Source organism: Dryas octopetala, chromosome 6, assembly GCF_963921425.1.
Source record: "Dryas octopetala chromosome 6, drDryOcto1.1, whole genome shotgun sequence".
In the NCBI taxonomy this organism is placed as follows: domain Eukaryota; kingdom Viridiplantae; phylum Streptophyta; class Magnoliopsida; order Rosales; family Rosaceae; genus Dryas; species Dryas octopetala.
In genome coordinates, this window is record NC_141371.1 from 3,721,178 (window position 1) to 3,734,134 (window position 12,957).

Genomic DNA, 12,957 nt, shown 5'->3' on the forward strand with positions numbered 1-12,957 from the left:
TATTTTTATTGCAATCAAAGAATTAGTAGATTTATCCTGTTCAAAGTGGAAAACTAGAATTATGAATTTATAATCTATAATCTAATTGGATTCCATGATTATAAGTCCATTTGATACCTGACCACACCAAATGTATGATTAAAACAACTTTTATCTCTAAGACTCTTTTACAATCGTTTGAGCTCAAATATAAGATAATAAAGTTAAAAATTTAAAATTTAAAATTCAAATGATGTGTCATTACATGTCTCAATGTTTTATTCATGAAATAAATGAAAGTTGGAGTGAGTTATATATGAATAAATGAAATACTATTACATCATTTAAAATACAAATTTAGCATTCTTATCAGTATTTGTAAGATAACCTCTCTCTCTTACTACTGGATATTACTAACATATATTGCATAAAACTCATAATAGATATATAAAAAATGGAATGATAGAGACCATTTTATTGTATGAATTAATAAAATTGAATGATAAAGACTAGTTTATCAATTGAAAATCTAGCTAGGAGAGCGTTCAAGGCAACGGAGATTTTGTTTCTGGTGGCATATGAAACCTGGAATATAGAAATTAATAAGGAATGAAAATGGCATTATAATATGATGATGGTACATGAATAGTATTGTATACGAAAAGGGAAATAAAATTAATTAATTATTAATTTTTCAAAAAAGAGAGGAGTCCAGTCACGAGTGATATCCTCACAATGTGTGAGTGGATCTGACCCAAAGAAAAGAAAGGAATAATAACAAACAAAAAGCATTAACCGAAGGTGAAGGTTTGATCAAAAACGAGTATGGTATTCAGGTATTGGTAGCTCTTCCCACCCCACCCTTTTTCACAGGGACAATCCACAGTTTTCTGTTAAAGTAGGAATCATAATCAATCGAATCGCAGTCAGGCAGATAATGATACATGCCAAGGAAGAAGAAGAGCGTTTCAGTCGCTGTTGATGGGACCGAGAAGAGTTCGCATTTGGTAACGACAACAATACAACAACAAGAAGAAGCAGAGGAAATAGAAGAAGAAGAATCAGAAGAAGAAGAAATTGTGGAGATTTGTTGTGGCGGGTGGTTGAAATCGTCGATGGAATGATATCATATTAGGAAGGAGAGAAATGAAAAGCGGGGTTGGGGGTGGCGGTGTTGGTTATTCGGCTGGGAAGAGGAGATGGAAAGGGTTGGTGATTGGAGTTTTGGGCCTCGTTTTCCTTTCCATGCTCGTTCCTCTCATCTTCCTTCTCGGCCTTCACAATGGCTTCCACTCTGGCTCTACCGGTAACTCACTCACTCACTCACTTAGATCTGTTTCTCTTTCTGTCTCAGATCCGATTTACATTGCAATCAATTTTGCAATGGTAGTCTGGATCTCTAACTCATCTCCACCCTTTTGTATTTTGTTCACAATATGCAGGATATGGGTCCGAACACCAGCATTCGCCTTCAGTAAGAACCAGAGCCTGCTTTTGTTAGTTTAGCATTAATTTCTAATTCCCACTTTCTGGGTGTTCATCTTCATTGTCTTTTTTTTTTTTTTTTTTGAATGGGTTAATCAGAATGCTCTTGGAGGATATGATACATCAATCATTATCAGAGATGCTTCTAATCTGTCCGGGGTACTATACAATTCATAAACAGAAACACATTGTTTGTATTATTTATTGTTATTACTGTGTCGTATCATTTAATGATGCTTTGATTTCTTGCAGGGGGATCGTTCAAGCCATGTAGATGATCTTGTGAGACAATTTGCACCAACCCTTTCAAAGGTTCATTTCATATTGACTGAATACTTACATTTTTTTTTTCCTGTACAAATACTTCCATTCTTTTACTCTGCAATTGATTAGTTTTATGTTTCATGATTACAATGCTTAACTAGTTACATGAAAAATGAGCTTGTTGATGAATCGTCACTTAGCTTTTGATAACTTACTGAAATATATAGCATTTATTGATAAGGCCAATGATTTCATGTTAAAATTCTTTTAACATATTTAAAGTTGAATTCTAATAGGAATTTGTTAGCCTACTTAAGAGTAGTAATGCAAGGAAGTCTTAATTATTAATGTTAAGGTGTTGGCAAGAAGTTAACGGCATCTGTTCCTACTGGTAAGGCTGGCTGCATGCCTGCTGCTTGCACCTGTGTTATTCATCAACTTTCTCATCTACCTTAGTCATCTAAGAACTGTTTTTTGAGGTGAGATGGTCCTCCGGTACAACTATAATACAAATAAGCTCTGAAATATGTGAGAACTCGTTATTCCACCCTTTTATTCAGCACAATAACGAGTCTCATTGATTTTGCTTTATATATTTTTAGGCATTGGCTAGATCCAGTAACTGGATTATTGGGCCAATGTGATTTGGGTCTAGTGGCATCTCCTCCCTTAGATTAAAGGGTTGATGGTAAGTTTCAAGGTTCATGTCCTAGCTGGATAATGTCCCTAACATTTGTCCCAAAAAAAAAAACCAACAGAACTAGACATTATTATGGAAAATTGCCTTATTCTCCCTTGCGTCTTTGTAACTGTCTGCTCATCATCATAATGAACTACATATTAATATCTTTATCTCTACCCTTAGTAAATCTATACACATCTAGAGTTCTTCAATAGGATGTGCTTTAGGTATTTTTAATAAGGGAGCTTGAGCAATAAACTCTTCTGTTAGTACTAGACACTAACTTTTGGATAAGGACAAGTACAACTGAATTTTTTCATTCACTAAACATGATAAGTGTTTAAGGATGAATTATTTTTAATTTATACCCATATTACAAGTGCTGTAGCATATGTGTACCTTAGAAATGCTGAAAACAAAGTGCGATGGTTCCATTGCTATGGAACATACGAATTTGCTTTTATCTATGAAGTAAAGTTGACATTTAATTCGTCTTTAAAATCACAAATCAAAGTTTTGCAGTGAAGAAGTTATATCTTTATTATTTACCATACTGGTTAAACCTCCCTCCACTTCCAACCAAAATTTCTCCATTTCTGGTTCTATATGTTTCACTTCTCTTCCCTGTCTACCATAGTTGCTTCCTAATTAAAAGCATTCATATCTTGGAGGCACCCACCTATTAAGGTGCAGGTGGTTTGGGAAGGCAGCTTTTCACTAATCTGTGATATATGAATCAATTCTTGACTTTGATTTGTTTGCCAATAAAGACCTGTAGGCAATTGCAGCAATTTTTTTATATTTTATTTTTGGTATATAATGTACATCACAATCTATGATGAGCATTGTATTCAATTTATTATTTCTAACGACATCAATTTGGACATTCATTTTAAGATTTCCAGTTTTTCTTGGGGTGGACATACAAGCTTAATGATTTTAAGTGATGTGATGCATGCATCTAAAGTCATGAGTGACCTGATTGTTTTCACTACCTTTTATTCTTTTGTGCTAGGATATACTAGAGAATATTTCACATCAAGCTGAAAATAAAACCAAAAATCTGGGTGCCCTGCATGACAAGGAGCAAGGAAAAGGTATGTTATTAGCTCAATGTTTTGAAAGGTTTGAGAATATTGTTTTTGCTTGCTACTTCATCAATATTAACTTGGATTTTCTTTTTCAAATAATTACAGGACTTCCTGCCCTGTCTCATCTGCAATCACCTTCCATAAAAAATGTATACATTCAACAGTCTTTTTTTTTTTTTTTTTTTTTTGAAATCTTATTAACATGCTATCTATTTCTTGTTCTTGCATAGCTATTGTCTGATGTTCTGTTTAATTGGAAATTTTGTGACAGAACTCTAAAGCTGGTGGCACAGTTGAAATAATTGATTATGCAAAAGGCGGTGTTGAAAGTGGAAAATCATGTGAGCTGAAATATGGGAGCTACTGCCTTTGGCGTAATGAGCATAGAGAAGACATGAAGGATTCTATGGTGAAGAGATTGAAGGATCAACTATTTGTGGCAAGAGCATATTTTCCTAGTATTGCAAAACTTCAATCACAGGATAAGTTGTCTCGTGAAATGAAACAAAATATTCAAGAGTTTGAGCGTGTTCTTAGTGAAAGTACTACAGATGTTGATCTTCCACCACAGTAAGTTGTGGCAACTTGTCAGTATTTCTTCATTTTCCATCATCAATGAGAACCAAAAATAAGATAAAGATTTTTACTATGACACGTATATGCTACTGACAATTGACATTTTGTACTGGCTGAGATTGGCTGTTGCATCCACCTCATAAAGTACATGAATTTTCATCATTTATTCTTTATTTCAGGAAATTCATGCTGCTATTCGAATTTGTTCTACGAGAGTCCTTTTATTGGTTTTCATAAACTTCTAGTAATAGCTGACAATGTTTCTGCCTTGCCCAACATTCTAAGCACAATTGCAATTGTTTCATCAGGATTGACAAGAAGCTACAAAGGATGCAAGCTGTGATAGCCAGAGCCAAATCATTCCATGTGGAGTGTAGTAATGTTGACAAGAAATTGAGACAAATATTTGATATGACTGAGGATGAAGCTACTTTCCACATGAAACAAAGTGTCTTCCTCTACCAACTCGCCGTCCAGACTATGCCAAAGAGTATCCACTGCCTTACTATGAGACTGACTGTGGAATATTTCAGATCTCCTTTTGATGATATGGAGGCTCTGGCTGCCATATACATTGATCCTGCATTGCACCACTATGTCATATTCTCCACTAATGTACTTGCATCAGCAGTTGTAATCAACTCAACTGTCATGCATGCAAAAGTATGTTTTATACATTCTTCCATGCATACTTTGCTGAGTTCTAGTACTTTTGACACTGATTAACTAATTTGTAATGTTTCAGGAAAGTGGGAAACTGGTTTTTCATGTGCTGACAGATGAACAGAATTACTACGCAATGAAGCTGTGGTTCTTTAGAAATACTTATAAGGAAGCCACAGTTCAGGTGTTAAACATGGAGCACCTTAAGCTGGACAACCGCAAATTACATTTGTCATTGCCTGTGGAGTTTCGTGTTAGCCAAAGCATTGATAATCAACCTTTTGCCCATAGAACAGAATACTTATCTACTTTTTCTCATTCGCACTTTCTTCTCCCTGAGATATTCCAGAATTTGAAGAAAGTTATGGTTCTGGATGATGATGTTGTTGTCCAGCAGGACTTGTCTGCACTATGGAGCCTCAACATGGAAGGGAAAGTTAATGCTGCTGTGCAGTTCTGCTCAGTGAAGTTGAGTATGCTGAAGAGCTATCTTGGTGGGAACAGTTTCAATAAAAATTCATGTGCTTGGATGTCTGGATTGAATGTGATTGATCTGGTTAAGTGGAGAGATCTTGATCTCACTGAAACTTACCGAAGGATTGTAAAGGAGGTGAGTGACATTGTAAGTTTATCTAATATTCTACTCAGTACAATTATTGAACATTACTTTAAAAGAGAAGAAAACAAGAAAAAATAAAAGGAAGCTAGTACAATTATTTCTATTCAGTATTTCAGGATTGAATGCTTGATCCATTCTTCCCTTTTAGTTGTGTGCTTATGTCATTGTGTTACAACAACTTTTGTGAATGTTATTGTCATTCAAAACAGTTTCTGCATTTTTTGTTCAAGCCTTTATTTTGCTAAAACTACTATCTGTGAGCCATTCAGATTTTTCTAATTTATTTGCTTTCCCATCTGCCTGGGCAGGTGAGCACACAAGACGGACGACATGAAGCCGTTGCACTGCGTGCAAGCTTGCTTACCTTTCAAGACTTGATTTATGCTCTTGATGGTTCTTGGGCTATCTCTGGACTAGGTCATGACTATAATATAGATGTCGATGCAATAAAGAAATCTGCAGTGTTGCACTATAATGGAAACATGAAACCTTGGCTTGAGTTAGGGATCCCAAAATATAAAGATTTTTGGAAGAAATTTATGACCCAAGAAGAACAGTTCTTGAGTGACTGCAATGTGAATTCATAATGTGCTGATTGTCCTTGTTTACTGCTAGAGGTTCTCTGAAACATGGGGCTCGAGAAGCATTAACAGATGGATGTCTACTATGTGGGTGCTGAGAATTTTTTATCAAGCTTCCAAAACATATTGGGTTGATGAAGTGATAGCCGCGCTGAGTTTCACAAACACAGTTGTAATTTTTTGGTAAATAAAAGTACTTGGAAAATTTAATTTTCTTTCTGGAAGAGCAGAAGGATGGAGCTCCCGGGTGGCAGCTAAAGTTCCGAGTTACCAGCATTAGGCAAACGAACAGTGATTTGATGGACAATCCAGGGAGGAGGAATATGATATCAAGACATTTTTTTGCTCAAGTGGAAAGCTGTGCAAATAATTGTGTACACAGGAAGGGTGGCTATTGTTTGTTTGTCCAATGAGATTCAATTACCATTCGTGTTCATATTAAATGAATGTTGGCTGAGAGAGCAAGCAATCTTGTGCCTTTCAGAGAAATCATTCTTCTTTTTGAGGTTGTATTTTAGTTTAAACTTTTGTTATCCTTAGGCGATTTCAATGGACTAAATTTCTTTATTTCTTGTATCAATTTGTTGTTCTGAAACATATCAATTCAATTAGCACTGCCAAAGTTGCGGCTTTCATCTTCCCCTTCTCTTCTTGTCTTAGACTAGCTTTGATTCAAAAATGGAAAAAAGTTGTGACTTGTGATATTCCTTGGCTTTTGGCTTTTACTGCTGCTACTTGGGTATAGACATTATTTTGTTCTCAAGTCTCAATTCAAAACTGCTGGGTTTTCTCTAGGGGTAAAAACTAAAAAGGAAAAAGGGAGGAGGGAGCCTCCAAACTAACCTTGATGGCAATCACCACCAAGACTCCAAACCCACATGGGCCTGGGTGAGGCCCAAATACCAGACTCCAAAGCCGAACTCGTTCCAAAATGCCCAAATAGAGAGATTTCAATTAAAAAATATGGAGCAAGTTAGAGTGAGATACGTACGGACACTACTAGAGAGATAATACAGTGAAACCCAGTAGGCTAGCAGACTAACTCTAAGATCAATAGTGAAGGTTGGGAGTGACAGTAGCATGAAAAGGTGGCCTCCAAGCAGAAGCAGTGAGCAAGCAGAGGTCTTTCCAACCAAGCTTGAGAGTCCCATTGTCTTCCACGAGGGTGTACCCATCAGAAGGGAACATCCCAAGAAGCAAGGTGGCTTGCGTGGCGGCGTTGCCGGCCAGAGAGATGCCTCTGAAGCCGCTCTGCTGGAACTTGTCCCGCCAGTTGTGGAACTTGACCTCCCCAGTCCTCGACGGGCCTCCCACCGCCAGAACGTTGCGGATCTCCCGGGAGAGCAGCTGCTGCTCCACCTCGTGTCTCTCCTCGCTCTCCTCCCCGTAGCTCGCCCCCAGCGAGTCGAACAGCGCCGAGTAGTAGTGGATCGCCTCCACGAACCTCCCTAAGAACGAACCCGCGTGGCTCAAGTCTTGTTCCACCACCGTTACTACTTTTGGTGACAATCTGGAATATATATAAATTAAAAAATACACATGGAATGATACATCAAATCACAATAGCTTCAATAATGAATGTTTAGCCTACTCTATAGCTACAGGCTACCAAAGTACATTACGTGGAAAAAGATTGGTGACTTTTTTTGCAACAAGAAATATTACATATAGTGACAACGGTTACTATATCTGAAAAGGTGATTGATCGAAATTAACTGATCATCATCTCCACATTATTGTTTATTAGTTAGTCAGCGCTAGCTTGCTGATTAGAGTTTGATTTGATTAGCAACCTCGATCAAAGCTAGACACCAAACAGTGCAATGCAATGCAAAACAAACCAACTTGGAATTTGTTGTTACCTCTGCAAAAGCCAGAGCGTATTGGCATCGGAACCGGTGACGTCGTAAAGCGAATGTTGCAACCAATGGACGGCCACGGCCTCCCTCTTGCTGACGTTGAGCCTCTCCGGGTCCAAATTCCCGACCTTCTCCGCCAACGGACAGAATTCAAAAGGAAGCCCTAATTTGTCTGCAAAATCGGAGAGGCGTTTCCCGGTGGCCTCGAGGGCCTCCATGGAGGTGCCCAGGCCCGTGAGCCGAACGTAGGGCGGCCCGCCGGGCCTGGACGCGAGGATGTGGAAGAGACCGGGCCACTGGAGCCCTTGCATGATGTCGAGATCTATGATGTGCACTCGTTCTTCTCTCTCAAACGCTTCCTGGATCGCCTGGTTGGCTGTGAAGTGCGAGAACTTCACGAACGGGCTAATGCCGTTGAAGACTTGGAAGGCGGAGACTAATTTCTGCGTGTGGCTGATGGGAACGGAAGAAGGCGGCAGCGACGCGTAGATGCCGAGGCAGGAGCTGACCAGCCTCGCCGACATTGCCTCCGAGAAGTACGCCGCCACGCGCTGCGCCGACGTCCCGAAAGGCGTGGACAGCTCCGAAATCTCGAGAAGCATTTTGGTGGCCTCGTCCAAGTTATCGGCCGAGACGGCTTCGGCGCATTGGAGGAGGAGAGTCAGCAAGTGCAACCCCTCTTCATCTCTCTTCTGCTGGCGCATCTCTTCTTTTTTCTCTCGAATTAGGACTGCGGTGGTCGCGGGTGTGGTGGTCTCCGCCGCAGGAGAAGATTTTTCTTGGGTGTTGTCTTGTAGTTGTTGTTGCACGTGAACCTGATTTAATGATGGAGGATTTGGGTTAGGGTGGGGGTTGGTTTCGTTGTTGTTGTAGGTAGGCGTAGGGGTAGGGGTGGGTTGGTGTGGTACGCACACTCCTCCTCCTCCCCATTGCAAGTCCGTTGGGGTGAAAATGGTGACGTCATGTAGGGCGGAGTCGAGATTGAGTTTGAGCCCTGCAGGACCACTTTGATCATGTTGTTGTTGGTGTTGGATTTGCAAGGGCTGATGATCTCTTGATCTTCTTCTGTCGGGTATTGTGGAGGTGGGGAAGGATGGGATCGGAGCGGGTGGTGGAGTCGGGTCGGATATGGATCGGAGTCGGTACTCGAGGAGGGCGGCGAGGCTGGGGTTGCAAGGGAAGATGATTTCCCGGACGTTGTGGATGAGCTGGGGAATGGAGACGTTGGTGGAGGTGTGGATCAGGTCCTTTATGATTCCGTCGATCCAGGCCGTTGCTGAGCTGTCCTGATCCATGGATACAGTGGTGGATATGGATGGAGCCGTGATGGTAGTAGTACTAGGATTTGGAGGACTTCTTTCGGGTGGGAACAAAGGCAGACCCGAAAACCCACAAACAGCAGGGGTAGGGGTCTGGGTTTGATTATGATGATGAGGATGAGGATGAGGATGATGATGAAGTGACAGTGGGTCGATAGGACCCCAGTTGGCAACGGAAGAAGCTGCAGCAGTTGATAAAACCCCACCACCTGACGTCAGCTGGGTGGTCAAATTTGTGGAAGATGATGATGGTACTGGTAAAAGCATAGTGGAGTAGTTGGCAATGGGATTAGCCGTCACTTTGTGGTTGGACATCGGGTTTGGATGAGTCTGCTGCTGGCTGTCTCGCAAGCCCATAATATTACTTGGGTTCAAATTAATATTGCTTCGACGGGAAAGCCTCAGATAATCAGAAGTGGTTGTGGTGGTTTGGACTTGTTCAATCTCGGAGGCCGTTCGCTTCCTTACCATTTTGGATCCCTGTTCGGACTGGCGGTGCTGCTGCTGTTGGCGAGGAGGCGGGGGTTGCTGCTCGATGCTGCTGCCTTGGCTGTTGGAATTAGTAGTGCTTGTCAAGGGACTCGTGTTGTGATTGCTACCATTGCCACTCAAATGATCGCCATTAATGTCACCCAGCAAAGCACAAGCTGCAGCAGCCATGATTAAGATCAAGTCTCTGAATGGAGATGGAGACCCTCCAGGACCTTTTAGTACTAGTACTACTAATTACTGAGGAGCAAAAGAAAGAGGGTTGTTTGCTCTTCTTCATAGAAGATGAATCAAGAGGTAGAAGAAGGTGCAGATCTTATGAATAATAATAATATGCAGAGAGAGAGAGAGGAAGGGGAAGCCAAACAGATAACGGTGTAAAGATTGAGACAGCGGCTTTGGGATTCCTTACCTTACTCTCTCTCTCTCTCTCTCTCTCTCTCTCTTGCCCGAGTCTCAAGTAGCCACCTAGTAGTACCCAATTACCCAACACGAGCTCCCAAGTTACTAAACCCCCTTTATTATTTTGTCTCTGAATTTAATAATATATGTACGCCGTAGCCATGTCTTTTGGAAGCATCTGGGTTTTTCAGAACCGAGAAGAAAAGGTAGAGGGGGGGGGGGGGGGGGGGGACGAGGTTTGCTCCTTGCTCGTGGTGGAGGTGGCTACTAGCTAAGCGTCCTTTTGTGAATGGTACTAATCTCAATTTGACTCATATATATGCACACACACATCCAGCTTCTTGATGTTTGTTGTGTTAATTTTAGGGCTAATACATCAATTGAATAATAGCGATGCAAACAAACAAATGAGATCCATCGATGTAGAAAAAACTTAAGAGCAAAAAATTAAAGAGAAGGGTGTGTGTGTGTTTGACAGATTGCAGTGATGGGGCTTCTTGGTCTGTGGCTGGGTCGTCCTAGTGTGTTTGACGTTTTCACTAGCATTCAGACTTGAACGACCATTACGATGAAGTTTGTGTGAGACTGCTCCATCGTTATTGTTTTGAACCACAATGAGAAGACAAAGCCTGAAAGCCAAGCCCTAGCTAGCTAGCTTCGGGTTATTAATTAATTGCTTTTTTTTTTTTTTTTCATAGCTTCAATTTATTATCACCTGCCACGTACAAATTAAACGTACCCTTGTCTCCATTTTCCTCAGGTAGGTTGATGAGAGCATTTATTCATCATGAAACATCAATTCTGCAACCTGGCCTGGAACCACTCCCAAAAATTAATCTCTTTCCAATCTTCTAATTAAAAATAATTTGATGTATTATGTTGTTCGAACTTATGTTAAGAAGGTAAAACTGGCCAATTTTGAATGCTCTTACTTGTTCGAACTACTATAACTCGATCTTCACACTGCATAAATAATCATTAGTTGTCAATAATTTGTTACAGGGGCTCCAATAGTACCATGAAATAATTTTGGCATATACATATGTGTGTATGTTGAAGATCTTGCTAATTAAGAAATATAATGGAACCAAGACAATTCTGCAACTAAGTGAGTATAACATCTAAACAAAACATTTTTAATTAACACTAATATAACTTGAAGAACCCTATACCCAGATACAGAAATTAATTCATCAAACATTTTCTTATACTAGTTTAGTATTTGAGTTTTTATCAGCGAACGTTACAACAATATGTCAATCAAGCTAGTTTCTTTGCTGTTTGGGTCTTTTAGGCCCCCACTCTACCAAAAAAAAATATGTCAATCAAGAAAGTTTTCAAATAAAATAAAAAAAGAAACAAGAAAATCAGCTCAAACAGGACATTTGCCACATCACGATGACATAATACATGACATGTTCATAACATGCCAAACTGGATAACCATCCAATTTGTATGTTGCCAAAATTCATTGTGGCAAAAGATGCTTTACAAATTTCACAAAACGCAAGCATTATAAGGTTTATTCCATGAGTGGCAATATGAAAATGTGAAATATGTATGCCCGAAATTGCATTTTTATACATGCTATGCAATATGCATGTATATTGTTTGTTGTTCCTTCCGCCCATGAATGTCTGTCCTTGTTGACTGTTGTGGACCTGTGGTTTAATTAATTACATGAGAGTTTCATTAAGTTAATTAATTGCAGAGAATTTTAATTAATTACTTTTTGGTGGAAGCTAGATAGAAAAGGACGCGTAATTCCAGTACATTTGATATGTATTTGACTCAGAAAGTCGCTTTCACGGTTCCATTTTCAACATTGACATGGGAAAACGTTGCTAGCTAATTAGTATTACATAATTTACATGAACACATGGATATATCGCAATTACCAAGCAAACATCTCATGCTCATTCCAAGACCAACCCTAAAAGTAATATATATTAATTTTGTATTAGCAGCATCGTTAGCAGCAAGGAAAATAGGGAAATAGCCGCGTTGGTAATGTAAACTAGGCTTTATAAATTACTAGCTCAGTCAGTCTAAAACTAAAAGCCTAAAACTGGGTTATTTACATTTAGGTCCTTTCTCCAACTGCTCTATAAGACAAGTCTATGGCCAAGAGGCACAGTTGAGGTAATTAATATGGAAAGGGAAAATAGATGAGGAAAGCTACATGAATTCACACATACATATATATATATATAAATAAGAATAAATAAATCGGACCAAAAAATAATAATAAGAATAATAATATTGCAGCTGCCTCGTGACTGACCCAGCAGGAAAGAGAAGTAGCTGTCAAACCTCAGTTCCTGAAAATTGAAGCCTAGTGTTTGACATTTTGCTTTCAACTGCATTACTCCCAAGTCCCAACTTCCCAATCAACTTTTTCCTCTTGCTCTGTTTTTTATTCTACAGTATCTCTTACTTTATTATTTACCTATTTCACTTCTTAGCAAAATATATTTAATTACTATTCACCAAAAAATATATATATATTTAATTACTATTACCTTTACTTGTAGGTAGCACTTTTAGGTGCACTTTGTTTGCCGAGATGAGTTTTTGAGAATGTTATTTCTGTGCTATTTTCGGAATGGATGAGTACTGGTTTGAAAATATTGAGATTTGAGAATGATAATAAGAAATAAGTTTCACCTTATTTGGTTTATGAAATAATAAGAATCAAAATCTTTTTAGTTTTTTAGTGTTCGTTTGGTACCTATGATTGGATATGATATGTTAACTTAAATTCAATGTATACTGTTGAGAAATATAGAGAATTATGTCTTCTTACTCCAAAAATGAAGATAAATTAGTCATAAGTTTTTTAGGAATTGAAAATGATCATAAGTTTTAGATATCAACTATTTATGAACAACAGAAATTAATTTGAAACAAATGTGCTAAGCAGAAATTAATTTGGGAATTAGACATAT

At 39.0% G+C, this 12,957-nt stretch overlaps 2 protein-coding genes across 2 annotated transcripts; one reads left to right on the forward strand and one right to left on the reverse strand.

The window, feature by feature from the left end:
- Window positions 1-756: 756 nt before the first annotated feature.
- GAUT7 (galacturonosyltransferase 7) lies at window positions 757-6,578 on the forward strand. Its single transcript, XM_086246469.1, has 10 exons — window positions 757-1,285; window positions 1,422-1,453; window positions 1,564-1,623; window positions 1,717-1,776; window positions 3,426-3,507; window positions 3,607-3,650; window positions 3,773-4,071; window positions 4,386-4,740; window positions 4,823-5,350; window positions 5,668-6,578. Exons 1-10 carry the CDS (start codon window positions 1,126-1,128, stop codon window positions 5,944-5,946), a joined length of 1,899 nt encoding a protein of 632 aa, XP_086102595.1. The 5' UTR covers window positions 757-1,125; the 3' UTR covers window positions 5,947-6,578.
- A 213-nt stretch (window positions 6,579-6,791) lies between these two features.
- On the reverse strand, window positions 6,792-9,990 carry SCR (GRAS family transcription factor). The gene is made up of 2 exons (XM_086246468.1): window positions 7,803-9,990; window positions 6,792-7,450 (listed from the first exon to the last, which is right to left on the reverse strand). Exons 1-2 carry the CDS (start codon window positions 9,776-9,778, stop codon window positions 6,991-6,993), a joined length of 2,436 nt encoding a protein of 811 aa, XP_086102594.1. The 5' UTR covers window positions 9,779-9,990; the 3' UTR covers window positions 6,792-6,990.
- Window positions 9,991-12,957: the final 2,967 nt, after the last annotated feature.